Here is a 20,132-nt window from a genome sequence, read left to right as displayed (position 1 = left end):
GTTTGAATATGTTGCAGAACTAATGGTATCTCCACAACATTCAAAGTACTGTTTTTTAGGCCCCAAATGGCTTCACTCGCAGATACCATTAGGATCAACTCATGAGAGGGTCAACGTCATGAAAGAAGTTAGTGGGAGCCCCTCATTGTCAAAGATGAGGGATGTAGATGGTAAAGGCAGAATTGTTTTAGACAAGTTTATGGAAATGGCAGAGTAGATGCCTTAATGTGGTTGGTTAGTCAGTTTTTACAATTTATCCATTTTATCATATTTAAAATAGTTTTGTATTGCGGTTAGTTAATGTTAATTATCAAGAATCTAATATATAATTATTGTGGTATACAAAATTGATAAACAAGTTTAAGAAATGTATATATAAAGGCATATATTTAAAATATATGAAGATATATCTGTCTATTTATTTGTCTCATTATGAAGTAAACTTCCTTGGTGGCAACTTTGTAGAGAGATAAAAGAAAATATTCCTTTATACATTGTGTGGTATTGCCTCTGAGATTGGACTTCTTTGCAAAAAGGATTAGATTATCTGTGCTATAATTGCTATATATCATTACCAAGATGAGAGGCTATATGACTTTCAATTCCAAGTTTATTTTTTATCATCAGTGTATAATATAAAATGTATAATATTCTAAAATTGTGCATTCGGGATGCATTTTCTTGTTTAGTATTTTGTTTACTATTCTATTATCATTTGTTTTGCAGATTGCATGTGGTTCAGAGCACAATCTAGCAATAGTTGGTAAGTAGTATGATTTTTTTGTTAAATGTTCTGAAGTCTTTCTCTTTTAGCTGTATGCCAATTGTAGGCCAAAGTATTTAGAAAGTATTTTTTATTCTGGAACTAATGCAAACTAAAAAAGTATAAAAGAATCAAAAAAGGGATAGAAAGTGCAGAAAAGAAAACATAAGGAGAAATAGAAAAGAAGAAAAAATAATGTAGTAAATAATATATACATTGTTGTATTCTCAGAGAAGGTGATAAGTTATTGAAATTGTTTCAGTAACTTGTCACCTTCTCTGAGAATACAACAATAATTTCTTTGTGCATCTCATCTCTTTTCTATAAACAAATTCTTAAAACTTGACATTCCTAGTCAGCAACAGTTCATTAAGGGTTGCAAAAAAGCAAGATATATATTTTAATCTTAAATAAAATATATATTCTCCCCTTTATATATATATTCCTCCCCTTTACTTTAACATAGTAATTTATCGCTTATTCTAAAAATACAACAAAAAATATGTTTTCCAGATCTTTAGAACTTTGTCATTCAGTCCTAGTCAGCAGAAAGCCATTAAAGGTTGGCCTACCAGAAATATTTTAACCTGGATCAAATAAACCAATTTTGTATTTTTTCATTTGGTATTAACAGTCTTGATCTTTAAAGACTTTAAAGAATGTCTCAGAGCGTGATTTGTTTTCATTTTCTTTTTGTCTCTTCTCTGAAAATCCTTTGAAACTTTAACAAATCTGTTTTGTAAATCCAAAATAAGAACATTTCCCCAGCGATTCTTCTAGTTTGTTATTTGTATATCCCTTTTAATTATTAAGACATCAGCCATTTCATTTGTATATCCACTGTAACATCTTTTTCCATATCATTCTTATAACTCATCATTATTAAATTTGAAGGAGATGGGTGATTAAGAAATATGAAATAGGATGAATAGAATAGAATAGAATAGAATACTGTAGAATAGAATAGAATACTGTAGAATAGAATAGAATACTGTAAAATAAAACAGAATAGAATAGAACAGAACAGAACAGAACAGAATAGAATAGATCCACATTAGTCTCAGTCTTGGTGTTATCCAGTAAAATTTGTTCCTCTTTTATAACTTCATTTAAATCCAGTTTTACCATAAAAAACAATTTTAAGATTAATTTCTGAATCCATTGTTTCCAAATATCCTTGAATCCATCCAGAGTTAAAATAGTTTGCTCCATTCTGCATTAGTGAGTTGAATTTAAGTGTTCTTCTTTATTTATAATCTATAGTTCCTCCTAGTTCCTTCTAGTGTCAAACTTTCAAAATCCGATCTTATTTTCCCATGGAAAATTTTCTTATAATTAATTTTAAAATCATTTCAAATCTCTCTGGACCTTTAATTTGTTAATTAAATTAAATCTTTCTGAAATCAAGATTTTAATCATCCTTTTATTGTTTATCCCCTCCTTCTTTTAAAGCCCTTAATCTTGTCCTTACTGCTTCTTTATCCAAGGATTGAAGGAAACTCAATGTTATAAAGGTTCTTAATAGTCCCATCAATGAACAGCAGTGCTGATTTAATCAGATTTTTGGGTGCCATGGGCTTGGCAGAATAAGGAAACAACAGCCAATTTACCAGCCATTAACACACCAATCAATCACTAGGAAGGCACCACATAAATATGACTCACAGACTAGCCCAGGGGTAGGCAACCTTGGATCTTTTATGACCCATAGACCCCTGGACTAGCCCAAAGCACATATCCCAGTAGAGAGAAGTTTCTGAAGATGGGCTCCAGCACAAGTCTGAAGGCTCGGAAGAGTAAACGTCTGGTTCGGTGACTGACATAGATTCGATGTTGCAACATTATTGTGGGGCATGTATATTTGCCTTTGTTCTTGAGGTTCTTAATAGTTGAAAAGCAATTAAAATATAATTCCAAAAGTGATTTAAAATATTTATTTATTTATTTATTTATTTATTTATTTATTTATTTATTTATTTATTTATTTATTTATTTATTTATTTAGTTTTCTATACCGCCCTATTCCCGAAGGACTCAGGGCGGTTTACAGGGCAATATTTAAAAGACAATATAAAATTAAGATAAAAAATAGAATTAAAAAGAATTAAATTAATTAATAGCCCAACAATAAAATAGTGTTAAAAACATGAAACTAAAAAACCCCTCAGTCCAGGCTAGATAGATTGAAAAGCCAGGTTTTCAGGTCCCGGCGAAACGAGCGCAGGTCGGGGGCAGTCCGGAGTTCCACAGGTAAATCATTCCACAGGGCAGGCGCACCCACAGAGAATGCCCTCCCTCTGGGGATCACCCGCCGGCATTCCCTGACCGGCCCGCCGGCATTCCCTGACCGGCGGCACCCTAAGGAGGCCCTCCCTATGGGAGCGCACAGGACGATGGGAAGTTGATGCTGGCAGCAGGTGCTCCCTAAGATAATCCGGGCCCATGCCATATGAGGCTTGACTGAGCTTTTTGTCCATATGCACTCTGCTAGTGGCTATGAGCTTGATGGAACTTCCTCGACTTTCAGCAGCTTCAATCATAAGTTTACCACAAAAACGTTGGTTCCTGCAATCCGTTCACAAGGACAGCTATCCTGAGTGCATATGTGCAATCTCACGATCTCTCCTTTTTCTGGAGAGATTGAAAGTGGCCCGAATTTTCTTTCTGGTTGTTGATTTCTGCAGCAACAATACCTCTGCTCCTTCAAGGACGTTCAGCTCATCGTGTCCCCACCAGAAGCAATTGGAATTGTTGGTGAAATTCTAACTCTAACAAAGCTTGGGCTACAAATCTCAAATAATACAATTAATAATTTCTCACATACAAAAACCTGTTGTTTCCAGTGCCTGCAATTGCAGTGATTTCCCACTTAATGCTCTAATAGTGGTGAGATCTTTTCGCCCAGCACAGAGCATTTGTGTACAGCAAGGAAGCACAGCGTGTCCTTGTATTACTTTTATCAATTATACATGATAAATTCTGCCTTGACTAAGACTACTTTGTATGAGCTTCCTGAAAGATCAGCATGGTAGCATGTTAACAACTCCTTCTTTCTCCTAGCTGTCCTAATATCCATAGTTTGCTTAAAGGGTACTTAGCAGGAATTCTTCCTAACAACCAAATATTGTTCATTATGTCTAGCATTTATATCGCTGTGCCATCAGGTTGTATATGTCTGAGTAAGAGATAGACATAACCATTTGATTTGTTTCTTGTCAAAGTCCTTGTTCAGTTGTATTGTAATAATACACTCTAATCTAGGCAGCAGCCAAACTTATTCTACAAGTGAACACTGAGCAAAACACAGGAATAATAAAATAAGTGAGAAATATCAGTACAAAATAACATAGCTAGCAGGGAATTATGTCAGGAAGGATTGATATAGATACAGGGGATCTTAGCTGATAAGCAGATTTAAACAAATATAAATATGCATCATTAATATTTACGTTTGCTAACTACGATGATTAAAAGAAAAGAAATTCTCTAGAGAAAAAAAAATGTACATTTGCATATTGTCATTGCTTTGTGGTAAATATATAATCAACAAAATCTTTGGAATTTTTGCCAAGCACAGTTTACAATGAAAAGGCACATTTTTAAAATTAATGTATTTTATGTAGATCTTACAATAAACTATTTTTATACTTATTCTGTTCTATTCTTTCATACTCTCACAGAGGGAGGCTTTACTAGTCACAATATAATTTTGCTTTTGAGAATGTACGAATTTATGGCTGATTAGGGTATCATGAAAAAAGAGGTTGAGAGATTTTGAAATATAAATTAAACAGATGGAAAAAAAAATAGTTTATCTAGGCACTGATAAGCAAAGTATTCTATATTAATGAAATGCAGTTTTACTTGGAGCAGCTTACATCTTGCAACGATAACCTCACAAAGCCTTGTAATTTAGATATCAACCAAGTCGTTTAACATGCTGGCCTCCCATAAACAGGGTAGAAGGCATTAACGGGTTTCTTGTTTTGGAAGATCTAACTATCAGAACTTGCATATGTACACAGTATAGCCGTTTCTGAAAGTAAAAATTAAAATAAACCAAATGCATATGCAGACATTGATCAGATATTTCAAAATGCCCAGCAAGCTCTGACTTTCAATCATTATCTCCAATATGTCAGTGGCTGAACAACGACAGTGTATCACTGTCAGGTAGTTATAAGAAATAGCCAATTAAAGCTATTCCCTCCATAGCAAACATTTTGTACTGTCCTTAATTTATGAATGGGGTGATTTTACTGTCCGGAATGGCATAGGATCTCTTGCTTGAGCAAGGAGTTGGATTAGAAGGCCTCCAGGGTCCCTTCCAACTATGTTATTCTTTTACCTGACTCCACATTTTCTGATGTTGATGGAAATTGCGGAGAAGGTTAATCATGATAGATTAAATTGTGTGCTATGCCCTGCTATACAGTGCTTCACTACGTTTACCTATCCTGAAATTCTGAGATCCTTATAAATAAGCCTATTTAAAAATATATATAACATAAAAATTGGAATGGAGAAAAGCTGGTCTGTGTTCTAATAACACTGCTTCTCAGGGCATCTGAGAAAGCTGATTTGCTAGAAGAGTTGAGGTCACAAAGCTGTCATCAGATGAATTTTAGATTTGTCTGAACCCAGTGGATAAATTCAGATGACTTTACTTAAATTTATTTGATGGTGCCTTCGCACCTTGCATGAATCTAGCTATTCTAGGCAATGTAGGTGAGAAAACAGTTGCTTGGCATGGTGAAAATAGAGATCAGTGGTTAAGTGCATGATCACATGTAGTCATACAATCAATAAGAAAACAACACGAGTCCAAATTGTAGGCTGCTGCCCTAAACTAACTATAGTTTATTCATGAAGTCATTTGCAAATCACACTAAGCAAAAGGTAAGCAAACTACATTATGACTTAATGTGAGATGAAAAGTGTAGCACATAGTTACTCTTGTGATTATTTTTTGTGTTAATATAAACAGATGGTACAAGGGACACGGTGGCTCAGTGGGTTAGGATGCTGAGCTTGTCAATCAGAAGATCGGCAGTTTGGCGGGTCGAATCCCGAGTGCCGCGTAACAGAGTGAGCGCCTGTTATTCATCCCAGCTTCTGCCAACCTAGCAGTTCGAAAGCACGTAAAAATGCAAGTAGAAAAATAGGGACCACTACGGTGGGAAGGTAACAGCGTTCCGTGCGCCTTTGGCATCTAGTCATGCCAGCCACATGACCACGGAGACGTCCTCGGACAAGCGCTGGCTCTTCGGCTTTGAAACGGAGATGAGCACCGGCCCCTAGAGTCGGAAACGACTAGCACGCATGTGTGGGGGAACCTTTACCTTTAAACAGATGGTAGCCACCACGAACAGATAGAAGGCTGCTTCTCTTCCCATTTGGTTTGCTAAATTTTCCACACAGGATTTTGAAAGACAACTGACACTCTATTGTCTCCAGTTGTGGTCTATCTTTTTCAGCCTTTGGGGAGAGATTTTGCAGAAAGTGGCTGGAAGGAAAGTTTAAGCTGCTTACATATTTCATAGTATAAAGCAGAACTGGGCACTACCTGGTTAAGGCACCTCTTTTAATTGTATAGCAAACACCATGTTGTTCAGCCCTCTTAGTGACCAGTAGAATACCAGTGGCATTTTTTTCTGAGACAGAAGCATAAACAAATTTTGTCACAAATCCTGCTTTGTGGGTGTTTTGCTTCTGACAGATCCCTGGTGGGACAGTTGCTACTAGGCATAAAGAACAGCTAGTGTTTATCATAATTCTGATTTACTTTTCAAAATGAATGATGGAGTTATAGCAGTTCAAGCTCTTCCTCTATAAAAATGCCATGCAAGCTGAGACAAGCACTGGCTCTTCTCCAGAGGCTTTCTGTCCTATAAATAATCATATCAGAAAGCTTTTCAGGAAAAGCAGCTCCCGGGTTAAGAATTGCAGTGTGTGTGTAGATGAAATATGTGTATGGTAAGCATGATCCCTAACCACTCTAGTCCAATTAGTCTCATCCTGGTCTACACATAAGATTTTTAGCCATTCTTTTTCTGGATAGTCCTTTCAGAACAGAGCAGAATAGAACAGAAAGGGACCTTAGAGGTCTTCTAGTCCAGCCCCCTGCTCAAGCAGGAGAACCTATACCATTTCAGACAAGTGACTCTCTAGTCTTTTCTTAAAAACCTCCAGTGATGGAGCGCCCACGATTTCTAAAGGCAAGCTGTTCCACTGGTTAATTGTCATCACTGTTATGAAGTCTGTTAGATCGTGGGCTCTGGACCGCATGGCCAAGATGGACGACGCAGGACAACAGGGTTCAGCATAACAACTCTTTATTGATGTAGCACAGACTTTGCAAACAAAGGGGCAACTGCCCCTCTTATATACCTAGCCAGGTATACTAGGAACCAATCCCATTGTCCGGATTTCCTGCCAAAGACTGCCCTGACAATCCTGACAGGGCACCCTGGTGGTGTCAGTGGCTGTCTCTGTGAACAACTCCTATATACATATATACATAACAAAGTCTGTCCTTAATTCCAGGTTGCTTCTCCTCTTTGATCAGTTTCCAACCATTGTTTCTTGTCCTGGTCCTGGTGCGTTGGAGAATAATTTGATCCCCTCTTCTTTGTGGCAGCCCCTCAAATACTGAAATACTGCTATCATGTCACCCCTGTTCCTTCTTTTCTTTAGACTAGCCAAACCCATGTCCTGCAGTCGTTCTTCATATATTTTAGTCTCCAGGCCTGTGATCATTTTAGTTGCTCTTCTCTGAACTTTTTCCAAAGTCTCAACATCTTTTTTGTAGTATGATGACCAAAATTGGTTGCAGTATTCCAGGTGTGGTCTTATTAGGGTTTTATACTTTAAAACTTTAATACTTTGCATGATATTGATTCTATGCCTCTGTCTATGCAACCCAGGATTGTATTAGTTTTTTGGCTGCTGCTGCTGCCCGCTGCTGGCTCATATTCAAGTGATCATCTACTAGGATACCAAGGTCCCTCTCACAGTTACTGTTTTAGAACCAGGTCTCTCCTAATCTGTACTTATACCTTTGATTTTTTTCCCCTGCCTAAATGTAAAACTTTGCTTTTCTCACCATTAAAATTCATTTAGTTGGATAGGACCCATTGTTCAAGTTTGTCAAGATTTTTTTGGATCCTGAGCTTGTTTTTTGGGGGTTTGGCTATTCCTGCCAGTTTGGTGTCATCTGCAAATTTGATGAGTTCCCCTTCTATTCCTTCATCTAAGTTATTAATAAAGATATTGAAGCACACTGGGTCTAAGATGGAGCCTTGTGGTACCCCACTGCTTACTTCTCTCCGTGTGGATGTAGTGCCATTGAGGACTAATCATTGAGTGCTGTTTGTCAGCCAGCTACAAATCCATCTGGTGGTGATGTTGTCTATTCCACATTTTTTTAGCTTACCAAGAGGTAGGTTGTGGTCTACTTTGTCAAATGCCTTACTGAAAAGTAAATATACTAAGTCCACAGCATTTTGCTGGTCTACTAATTTAGTCATTTTATCAAAGAATGAAATAAGATTGGTTTGGCATGATTGGTCCTGTTTTGGTTTTTTTTACTTCTCTACTAATCATGTGGGATAGAAAAGTTCAAATAGATATAATCTGTTTCTGTACTGTACCAGGTTTCTTTTAGAAATTAATTCTTTGAAAATGGAAATAAATGGATTTTTATAAAGTTCAAATATAGTTGGGATACTGTAGGGCTGACAACATTAAAAAGAACTAGTGGCCTGTGGACAAAGGAAACATTTGAACTTACAGCATGCTCCAATTCACCGTAACAAATGCTGAATTGATCTTGAACAAAAATAAGTTTAAATCAAAAGGAATGAATGAGAAAATGGTTGTAAGCCTGGATAAGTTTCCTTAAATCTGGCGGCACGGCAGTAGCTCGCAGCGGCCACTGCAGATCCAAAGTGGTGCTCTCTTTTTTATGTGGTAGCTGTCTTACACAACATATGGATGTTGGAGCAACTGGTGTTTACGTGTACCATCGACAGACATTATAGAAACTCAGAAACAACTCCAACAACTTCAATAACATTATTACCGAAGATTTGCAGAGAAAGCTGCGTAACCTCGTCTTGCTCCAAAGCCCAGACCTTCAGACCCCGGCGTCACCAGAAGCCGATGGATGGAGGAGGGGGCATCGGAAGTGGTGTGAGAGGAAGCGGAAGCGCGGAAAACAAGCAGGGGTAAATGCTAGGTTAAAGGCTAACTTTAGTCGGCCTGCTTTACCATCTATCTTGCTAGCAAATGTCTGTTCCCTGGACAATAAATTAGATTATATCAGACTCCAGCAAGCTACACGGCGTGAGTACAGACATTGCTGTGTCTTTGTTTTTATGGAGACATGGCTGAGTGATAGAGTTCCGGATGCTACTATTCAGTTGGATGGGTTAGCTGCGTTTTGTGCCAATAGGAACAAAGCTCTGTGTGGTAAGACCCATGGCGGTGGACTGTGTGTTTACATCAACACAGAATGGTGTATAAACTCTGTCCTCGTTTCCACCTACTGCTCACCGCTTGTGGAGTTTATGGTTGTGAGATGTAGACCTTTTTATTTATCCAGGGAATTTACCACTGCTTTTATACTTGGAGTGTATATTCCACCTAGCGCTAATGCTAAGGAAGCGCTCTGTGTACTTTACCGGACTATCAACGAACTGCAGAACACACACCCTGATGGATTATTTACTGTTACCGGAGATTTCAATCATGCAAATCTCAGAACTGTGCTCCCTAAATTTCATCAAAATGTGGACTTTGCAACCAGAGGGGAAAACATGCTGGATGTTGTTTATACAAACATCCCGGGTGCATATTGGGCGAAGCCCCGCTCTCACCTCGGTTATTCAGACCACATTTCTGTTATGCTAATTCCAACATACAGACCACTCATCAGGTGTTCAAGGCTAATACGGAAGCAGGTGAGGACCTGGCCAGCAAGAGCCATCTCTGCTCTTCAGGACTGCTTTGAATGCACTGACTGGGACGTGTTTAGGGAGGCTGCAACCAACGGCGACTCCATTGACTTGGAGGAGTATACATCATCAGTGACCAGCTATATCAGCAAGTGCATTGATGATGTTACAGTCTCCAGGAAAATTATTTTACACCCCAATCAGAAGCCGTGGATAACTGGAGAGGTGCGTGCTCTATTGAAAACTCAAGACTCTGCATTCAGGGCAGGCAATAAAGCAGCCCTAAGAATAGCGAGAGCCAAATTGTCCCGGGCCATCAGAGGAGCAAAGCGTGCACATGCTCAGAGCATCCACCAATACTTCATGGACAGTGGCGACACACGGCATATGTGGCAGGGCATCCAAGCCATCACTAATTACAGAATATTACCATCTGCCTGTGAGAACGATGGCTCACTTCCAGATGCGTTGAACAGTTTCTATGCCCATTTTGAAGCACAGAACAATGTGACAGCAAGGAAGACCACACCTCCTTCCAATGACCAGATAGTTTGCCTCTCCACTGCTGACGTGAGGAAAGCCCTAAGTAGAGTCGACCCACGGAAAGCTGCGGGACCAGATAATATCTCTGGCAGAGTGCTCAGAGGATGTGCAGACCAACTGGCAGATGTTTTCACCAACATCTTTAACATTTCTCTGAGCACCACTGTTGTCCCAAAGTGCTTCAAGACAATGATCATCGTTCCCGTGCTGAAGAAACCATCTGTGTCTTGCCTCAATGACTACCATCCCATTGCACTTACTCCCATCATCATGAAGTGCTTCGAGAGGCTCGTCATGAGGCACATAAAGACCCTGCTGCCCGTAACATTGGATCCATTACAGTTTGCATACCGTTCAAATTGTTCCACCGATGACGCCATCTCTACTACACTCCATCTAGCTCTCACTCATCTAGAAAACAAGGACTCATACGTACGTATGCTCTTCATAGACTTTAGTTCAGCATTCAACACTATTATTCCCCAACACCTGATAGGGAAGCTGGCCCTGTTGGGCCTGAACACCTCCCTCTGTAACTGGATCCTGGACTTTTTGACTGGAAGACCTCAGTCAGTCCGGATCGCGAATAACATTTCTAGCACCATCATACTGAACACTGGGGCCCCTCAGGGCTGTGTGCTTAGTCCCCTGTTGTTCACCTTGCTGACACACAACTATGTAGCAATGCACAGTTCAAACCACATCATTAAGTTCGCTGATGACACGACCGTGGTGGGTCTCATCAGCAAGAACGATGAGTCAGCATATAGAGAGGAGGTGGAGAAGCCAACAACCTGTCCCTGAATGTAGACAAAACAAAAGAGATGGTTGTTTGATTTCAGGAGGACAAAATATGGCCGCTCTCCGCTGAACATCGATGGCTCCTTCATGGAGATCATAAGGAGCACCAAATTTCTTGGTGTTCACTTGGCGGAGAATCTCACTTGGTCCCTCAACACCTGTTCCATAACAAGGAAGGCCCACCAGCATCTTTACTTTTTGAGGAAACTGAGGAAGTCACAGCTTCCACCACACATCCTCACAATCTTCTACAGAGGGACTATTGAGAGCACCCTGAGCAGTTGCATTACTGCCTGGTTTGGAAACTGCATCGTTTCGGATCGCAAAACCCTACAGCGAATAGTGAGGATGGCAGAGAAGATCATCAGGGTTGCTCTTCCCTCTGTCATGGATATTTACATCACACGTTGCATCCGTAAAGCCAGAAACATTGTGGCTGATTGCACACACCCCACACACTTTTTACTCTTGCCATCTGGAAAGAGGTACAGGAGCATTCGGGCTCAGACATCCAGATTGTGTAACAGTTTCTTCCTACAAGCCATTAGAATTCTCAATACGAAGAAACTGGAACTATAAATACTTGTATTTGTAGTTTTTTAAAAAGTTTTTAGTTTAGAGTATGAGTCCTTTTTATGTGTAGTTGTGTTCTGTTCTTTTTTGATTCGTGTCGTCTGATGTAGCACCTTGGTCCTGGGGAAACATTGTTTTGTTTCACTGTGTACTGTACTGTATATTGTTGAAATGACAATAAAGTCTACTACTACTACTACTACTACTACTACTACTACTATAATGACATAGGCAGCTAGAACAAGCGTTCTTCCAGACTGTATGTTCAGCCATCTTGTTGGTAGATCCAAGTCTCTCTTGGTTGGTCAAGACTGTGTGGGAGATAACCATGCAGTGATACTTTTTTGAGGGTGGTGGTTGTCCCTTCAGCTTTGGAGGTTGCTGTACTGTGCTCGCTCATCAAGAGACCATTGTTGGACACATTGAATCTAGGTAATTTCCATTCACCTCCTACCTTCCCTTTTGAGAGACGTTTGTTGAGAAGATGGTTGGCTTCAGCTCCAGAGGATCGTGAAGGACACAGATTATCTGGACCCATTTCAGTCAGATTTCAAGCTGGGTCATTATAGGGAGATAACATTAGCCACACTTGTGAATGAACTGAGGTGGAAATGCACTGGGGATTGTGCATTCATCCTTATGTTCCTTGATCTCTCAGTGGCTTTCAGTACTGTCAATCACAGTACCCTTCTGGACTAGCTGTAAGGATAGGGAGTGGGAGGAACCGTTTTATAGTGATTCCCCTTTCCTGGTTTCAGTTGACTTTGAGATACAATTCAAGGTGCTGGTTACCATCTGTAAAGCTCTTCATGACATAAGCCCTGCTTATTTGAAGAACTACCAGTCTTCTGTTGTTTTTGCCTGTATGGTAAGATTGGGCAGAGTCCCATCAATCAAGTATTACCTTAGGGCAGGGGTAGGCAACCTCGGTTCTTTTATGACTCATGGACTTCAACTCCCAGAATTCCTCAGTCAGCTATGCTGACTGAGGAATTCTGGGAGTTGAAGTCCATGAGTCATAAAAGAGCCGAGGTTGCCTACCCCTGCCTTAGGGGATCTGGAAAACATTCCTTCTCTGTGGCAGCACCAGCCCTTTGGCATATCTACACCTCTCCTTGAGTATTTTGATAACATTCAGGAAGCTATTAAAGCTTGGGTGAACTCCTAGGCTTTGTGGCTGAGTGAAGGGAGCCTGTATTATAAGATATATCTGATTATATCTTATTTTTGAGGTTGCTTGTAATTTATTTTTTGCTTTTGCAGTTTTTTTTATTTTTAAGCTTCTCAGAGTCATTGGGAGTTTAGTGGCCAGTAAACTGTAGTAAAAATGAGGACAGTAAGAACAGCAATAATAAATTATTCAATGTATTTGTACTATTTGAATTATTGTTGAATTAAATTATTCAAGCAAATGCAGTCAAGGGCAGATCTGAAAAATAATCATCAAATGATTCAAAGTGCAGATTGTGCAAAGAAAATCGCACAACCTGACAGTGACCAAAAAGATTTCAACAGTCTATCTGTAGGAATTATCATGTGCCAGTAATGAAAAATTGGTGGGAACATAGAGTTGAAAAGGTAGTCAAAAATGAGTAGGTTACAATATTTTGGATTTCTGAATACAATCTGATAAAATCTTGGCTCATAGCATGCCAGATTTAAATGTGGTTGAAAAGAAGAAAGTTTGGATAATTGATAATGCCAGGGAATAGTAGAATAGAAAACAAAGAATTGGAAAAAACAAAGACTCAAGATTTGAAAATCAAAAATGAAAGGCTATGGCATAAACCAGCCAGGGTGGTCTTGGTAGTTATTGGCATACTGGGTGCTATACCAATATTTGTATAAATATTGTTAGGCTGCCTCAGAGCCACATTGTTGTGTTAGATAATTTCATTTAAGCAGTGGAGCTTCCCTGGTTTCTGGATCGTAGGTCTTTGCGAATTACTCAAAATTGCCAAGAAGGGGTTCCTGACATTCCTAAATATATTGGAAGAAAGGGAGGATTCAATCCTCTGGTGGAAGCTATACTTAAAGTGTACTTGTTTGTAATTATTTCCTGATTGAGCTTCCTCACAGTTAAAGTTCTGTCTTCATAAACTAAAAAAAAAATAAAAAATCTTCAGGTATAAATTATGAAAAGCACAGCTGGCACATGGGAACCTCAGCTGCGTTCAGCATGACGTGTCCTGAATTTTACTGGCCCCAAACTCAAGAAGAGCAGATTGTTTGTTTTTCCTTAGGGCAACCACGATTTGGGCACAATAAACAAAATTGTTGAAATCTACATGACCTAATTTAGAGTAAGCAGTATTTCATAACTTACCCCTTAATGTATCACCCATAATTTGTCATGCAACCTATAAAATACATGGCACAATCAAAATATTAATCATTAGCCAAATTAGACATCATCATAAACTGAAATATCCGTATCTATTTTATTAGGCAGTATAAAACTGCTGGTTCTTATATGTGAAAACATATCTGTTCTCCAGATAAACTGGCAAAATCATATTATCTCTACCTAGTATGATAATTGGGGTTATAACCTAATATGTTTGCAGGATGCTAAGTTGAGAATGCTAAATTATCGAATTTCTGTGTTTGCAGAAAAGTAGATATTTCTGAAGTTCCTTGCAACACTTACATTCTATGATTCTGTGCAAGATTTGGTTACGAATCTGTGAATCTAAATTTAGATTCCAAATAAATGTGTGAGTGAAATATTCTAGCAGGGTTTTGTTGAAACTATGCTTCCTTTGAATGCCTGCTTTTTGCCAAAGAACAGTCACATCTGTTTAGCAGAGAATGAGTTAAGCTCTATGTGTAGGCAGCTCACTAAGATGGGCAATGAAGCAGCAGAATTCAATTTGCAGTAGTGATCTAAGAAGGGCTATTTTTAGTAAAAAAAAAAAATAGGTCAGAGGATATACAGTCTTACAACCCCCGAAATAAAAAGCCTCCCCCTGCTCTTCCCCCCTCCAGGTTTGTTTATTTGTGTAACAAGACAGCTCCAAGGTGGAAAAACCAGATTAAGTGTTATTCTATGATCAGTCCTTGAATCTTCCATTGTGAAATCATTGTTTTAAAAATCAGCAGCATATTCTTGTTCTCAAATGTAGAGCAAAACTTGGGAAGTAGTTGCTTTGGAACTAAATTCCAAATAACGTGGCTGCAATTAAATTGTTGAAAAATACCAGTTTACACGTACTGAATTGTATGTACTGAGTTGGCAGAGCTCAGTTTTCATTTTTCTTCTTGTTATTGTAGTTCCTTTTATTTTTCTGGATCATGAAGGCCAGTTTTCCATTTATAGTATGTGAAAAATAAAATAAAATACAATCAGATAAAATAAAGGTTTGTTTCTCATGTGACGTTGTCAGATTTTAATTTCATTTATACTTAAGCATATTCTTTTTTAAAAAATAATAAACTGCATTCACTTATCCTACATATTTTGGCCAATATTATACCTTTTGGTATAAAAAGCATATAAAGATAGATCAGCATTATGAAATATATAGGACTTGTTAGATTCTCTAAATTTTCACATTTTTATTGAAAACCAGTATATTGTCATCAACCAGCCTCTCCCATATTTATTTATTTATTTAAAAAACAAAGTACAAATACTGCCTACAATATTTTAGGAATATAATGCTACAATGTACAAGGTAATGCTGCTTCGAAGAATAAAGTAAGAAAAGAAAAGAAGATGGAAAATTATTCCTGGAAAATATGTAATTGAAAAGAAAACGTATCAAACTAATTCATATAACATTCCTGAGCTTTTATTCAAGGTGAAAAAGAAGCCAGTACTATTTTAGAGAAACTATAGCTAGCAATATTTTCAGTAAACTGCTTCTTGTAGGACAGACATGTCAAACACAAGGCCCGGGGGCCAGATCCAGCCCGCAAAGTGGTTTCATGCGGCCCGCGATGCCATCCTGGAATCAGTGAGGGAACGGCCCCCACTGCCTTGGCACTTGCCCCGGTCCCATCTCCTTCTGCCAGAGACCCTCAGATCTGTCCCACTCCTGCCCAGGCCCCCATAGGCACCCTTGATGCCAATGATGTAGAGCTGGCCACGCCCACCCAATAGGCCATACACACTCTAGCCACGCCCACCCAGTAGGCCATGCCCACCCAGGCCATACCCACCCGGCCCCCTGAGGGCAACTGCAATGCTGATGTGGCCCTCAATGAAATTGAGTTTGACACCCCTGTTGTAGGACATCTGTGAAATATCACAGCAGTAACAGAGTTAGTGTAAAAATTCTGTTACCCATGCTTGCTCTCAACTTCAGGAAACTGGATGCTTCATTACTCCAGTGATAGTTAAAAATTAGATTACCTTCACTTACCATCACTAAAATAACTATTTGTGAGGGGTTGAGGGAAGAATGAGGAAGAATACAGAGAGGGTGTAGGCATGAACATCAGTGATGGTAGATAAATCACTTGACAGCTAATTCCTTAAATGGTTCATGTACAAAGAAACCCAGGAGAGAAGGTTTTTCAGATAATTCAGAGACTCCACCTAAATTAATTTGCTGTAAATAAGGGTGGGAAAATGATTCCTAAGTTTCCAGGGTTCTGTATTTACCTCCAAATAGGAAGAATGTTACCTTACTGATGTCTTTGCAGTTCTTGTTTCCTTGCTCTTATCCAGCCAGCATGGGGTTTGATGCTATTACAGGTGGACCATTTGTTTAAAGTTTGTTTAAAGATGGTTCAAAGTTATGATAACCTGAGAAAAAGTGCTTTATGACTTGTACTTGCATTTATGTACCGTTCCCACTCCCCCCAGTCATGTGACTGCAACTGAGGCACTCGGCAACTGGCTTGTATTTATGACTGGTTGCAATGTCTTGCAGTCACCTGATCGTCATTTGCAATCTTCCCAGCTGATTACTGACAAAAAAAATGACAAAAAATTCAATTGAGGAAACTGGATTTGGTTAACAACCAAATGCTCTGCTTTACAACTGTGATAAAAATGCAGGATCCAATCTGGGTTGGTCACCGGGACCAGCGGCTTAATCTTCCGAGCTTTCGGAACCCATCCTCAGGGCACTAATCTCTAGCAGAGTGTGTGACAGGTAGACCTTTTGTTTAAAGTTCCCTGAGGATGGGCTCCTAACCCTAACCCTGCAGGATTATCCCGTGTGGTAAAAATAATTGTAAAATTGGATCCATCATGTGATGGCTTGACTCGTGATTGCAATGATTTATGATGGAAATTCCAGTCTTGATTGTGGTCATAAGTCGAGGACTTTCTGTACCATTTGGAAATCTATTTTAGGCACTAGAACTCACGCTCTCCTAGTTTTCAGCCTGGTGTCTTAACCCTACACCAGGCATGTCAAACTGCCGGCCCACCCCATTGCCAGCAATGGGGAAAAAGTTGCGATATGTCACACGACGTCACGTGACGTCGCGAGTTTGACATGCCTGCCCTACACAAACTGGCTGTTTTGGCAACAGTTACCAGTATGAAAACAACTATCTATAGAAAACAATCACTTCCTATAGAGGTGGCAAGTTTTGACAGAGGGCTAAACCCATGCAGTGCAAAAAAAAAAGATTTGGAACACTTCCTGCCTCTCTATTGCATTAGTCTTATGGTGTCAATAGAACAGTTATAGCTAGCATATTTAGTGGTTAAGGGTAATGGGACTTGTAATACAACAACATATGAAGGGCTATAGGTTCTTTACACTTTCAGTATTGGTCCTTAAGGCAATATTCGATTGTCCTTCCAATGTTAGCAGTGATTTCTGAATATTCTTAGGACTTGCACTATTTTCTAAAAAAGCATTATTAATATGGCGCTGAGGTGTTGGGCTCTGTGATACCAGTGGTTTTGTAAGTTTGGTATGTGTAAGCTTGGTGGTGTCTTGCCTAGAGCAGCCTAATTCCAATCTGGGGTGAAGTAGGGATTGATGGGAAGGTAGGCAGCCTGGAGATGGAAGCTTCATATGTGTTCAGCTGTGTTCATAGATGGTTGTCAGCAACTATCAGCAACATAATGTAGTTGCAGTTTCATTTTGGACCACGTTTTCTTGTTGAGGCGAGCCCTCTGGGAAAAAATAGTGCTCTGGGGATTTCAGCAATGCTGTGGATCACCTGTTTTTTGTTCACTTGACTAGTGGAATCTGGCTGGAGCCTGGCAGGAGAAAGCAGATAGGAAAATGTTGAGTTGACGTACCCCTCCATTTTGAGGCCAGTGTTGGGAATGACATGGTACAGGCTGGACTTGGCTAGCATGATTGGGCTGCTCTGCAGTGGTAACAGCAACCTGCCAACTGCTGCTCAACAGGCCACATGATGTAGTGGCCATTTTTGCAGTCTTCCTCCTCTTCTATTGGACTGTGCACTTTGAAGAATTGGGACTTGCCCTGTTGCTGGGAAGTTGGGGCAAATCCAGTGGGACTTATTGTGGACTCCAGCAAGAAAAAAAAGGTGAGCAGGACAAGCAACTCAGAAGGACATCCCTTTAATTCAAATGAGTATAAAGGGAGCAGGGGGGGTAGGATTTGCAAGTTTCTGTTATAGCTATTTGCTTGCTTGCTTGCTTGCTTGTGTTGTGATTCAGCGTCAGCCTGTGGTTTCGGCAGCTGAATTGGACAATTCTGATGATGATGATGATGATGAGGAGGAGGAGGAGGAGGAGGAGGAGGGGTTTGGAGAGCCTTCGGTTGCAGATGCATCGCAGAGCTCTCAGCCAGGCCCCTCCTGTCTTGTTCCTCCTCAGACCCAGCTGTGTGAGCCTGAAAGATTAGACCAAGACGATCCACAGCTGGCTTTGTTCAAGGGCGCTTGAAGCAGGAGGCAGACAAGCAGAAGTGAACAAAGAAAAGCAATGAGGCACCTTGGGAGGAAGCAAAGAGAAGCCACGCCCTGAGACTGTTGTTTAAAAGGAGAATGTGTGGGAGGTGCTGGTTGCTGAAGGCAACCGTTTGCAGAGCTTCTGATATAGTCTCGGGCCGGTTGTAGGCTGGAACAGAACAGCTTGCTTGCTTGCTTACTTACTTACTGAAATTTAGGTAACTGCCCATCTCACCAGAAGTGACTCTAGGCAGCACACAGCAATGAATAAAGGCAGTTTTGGCCTTACAGTATTCATTTCTTGGTTGGTTTATATAGTGCGGCTTGACATCACCACTTAGGTGAGAGATGGGAGAGGAGGTGGATCCTAGCTTGGCATGTTGAATGTGAGATGCTTTTTCCCCCAGAGGACCTGGGTGAGAGTAGGTTAGCTAGAGTCCACCTACTTGAAAAGCGAAGGTTTCCTGAGATGGTTGCAAATGTGAGGATTGGTGGCAAAGTTACTTTTTCATTACAGTCATAACTGAACAATCACTGTCTGAGGCAGTTGCTAAATGAGCCTTAAAAAAGAATTATAATTGTCAAATCACAGTTACTGGGTATTACTGTTGTCTCATCAATATATGTGAAGAAGTAAGCCATAATTGGAGCCCTCCATTCTACATTTGTCCTAATTAACTTTTGAGCTGTATGATTACTTCCTAGGCACCACCTCTGTCATTAGCTGCTCTATCACCTTTTTCATCTTAGAAAATAAGATTGGAAAATATTGGGCAACTAATTAGCATCCAGCTACTAGTTGCTTGAGTATAGCTTCTTTTGGACTGTACCCCATGGTGCCAACTTAACTGCTATATTTCTCTCTCTTTTTATTATAACACTAGTTTATTTTATCTTTTTAAGTTTAAAACTTATTGATTATTGAACAATGAAGATCTTGGAGGTCCCTTCCAACTCTATTATTCTATGTTCTATGTTTTCTTTCTGGACATTCTTGGTCAGAGGCTGATAAAAAAACCCACTGCTTACAATAGTAAAGGTTAATCAACTGTAGTTTGTGAATAAGGGAATTGTATCCCTCTCCTCCAATGACTGATCATCTGAAGCCGACAGTGTCAGGTTAGCACCTAATGGTCTGAATTTCTGTAGGTTTTAACAGGTCTGTGAAAGGTTTATGACACCATGCATTCCATCTAATGCGTTTATGCCTCTGCTCCCCATTTGCAGTGGGCAGACTTATTTTTGGATTGTTTTGTGATGTTCTCAGTGCTGTACCTGTTTGGCTACAAGATGAACTGGCCTTTTCTATCAAGAGAAACCTTGATGATCAGGGTGAAACTGTATTCAGGGAAGGGATGAGAGCATTCCTGTCACAAACAATAACTTTATAATATTCACTGGCTTGGGTGACAGAGCATGTAAAATTCACGTTGCCTTTGGTTCATCCTGTAGGTTGTGATGCATCTTTGAATAGATCTATACCAACAAATTAGTGTCTGTTTTGATCACTGTCACTGCTAGTTCATTGCCTTGAGGTGTTTCTCTGAATTCAAAGATGCTTCCCAAATGTCCCACATGATCTGGGGATATAAGTAGTCAAAACCAACATAGGCAGAGATTCTTAATTTCCCTATTGCTTATTTTCTATATTATCTCCTACG

The 20,132-nt window shown here is 39.7% G+C and overlaps 1 protein-coding gene across 1 annotated transcript in view; it reads left to right on the top strand.

Moving 5' to 3' along the window:
* Nucleotides 1-20,132, top strand: part of SERGEF (secretion regulating guanine nucleotide exchange factor) — a gene marked incomplete at its 5' end in the record, with an annotated part of 82,097 nt that overhangs the window by 38,366 nt on the left and 23,599 nt on the right. The window contains one exon of the mRNA XM_081315338.1: nucleotides 727-763. Within this exon, the coding sequence (XP_081171464.1) occupies nucleotides 727-763 (37 nt within the window). The remainder of the gene's footprint in view (nucleotides 1-726; nucleotides 764-20,132) is intronic.

This window comes from Vipera berus (assembly GCF_964194415.1).
Source record: "Vipera berus genome assembly, chromosome: 1".
Classification (NCBI taxonomy): Eukaryota; Metazoa; Chordata; class Lepidosauria; order Squamata; family Viperidae; genus Vipera; species Vipera berus.
This window is presented reverse-complemented; position numbering and strand designations above follow the sequence as displayed.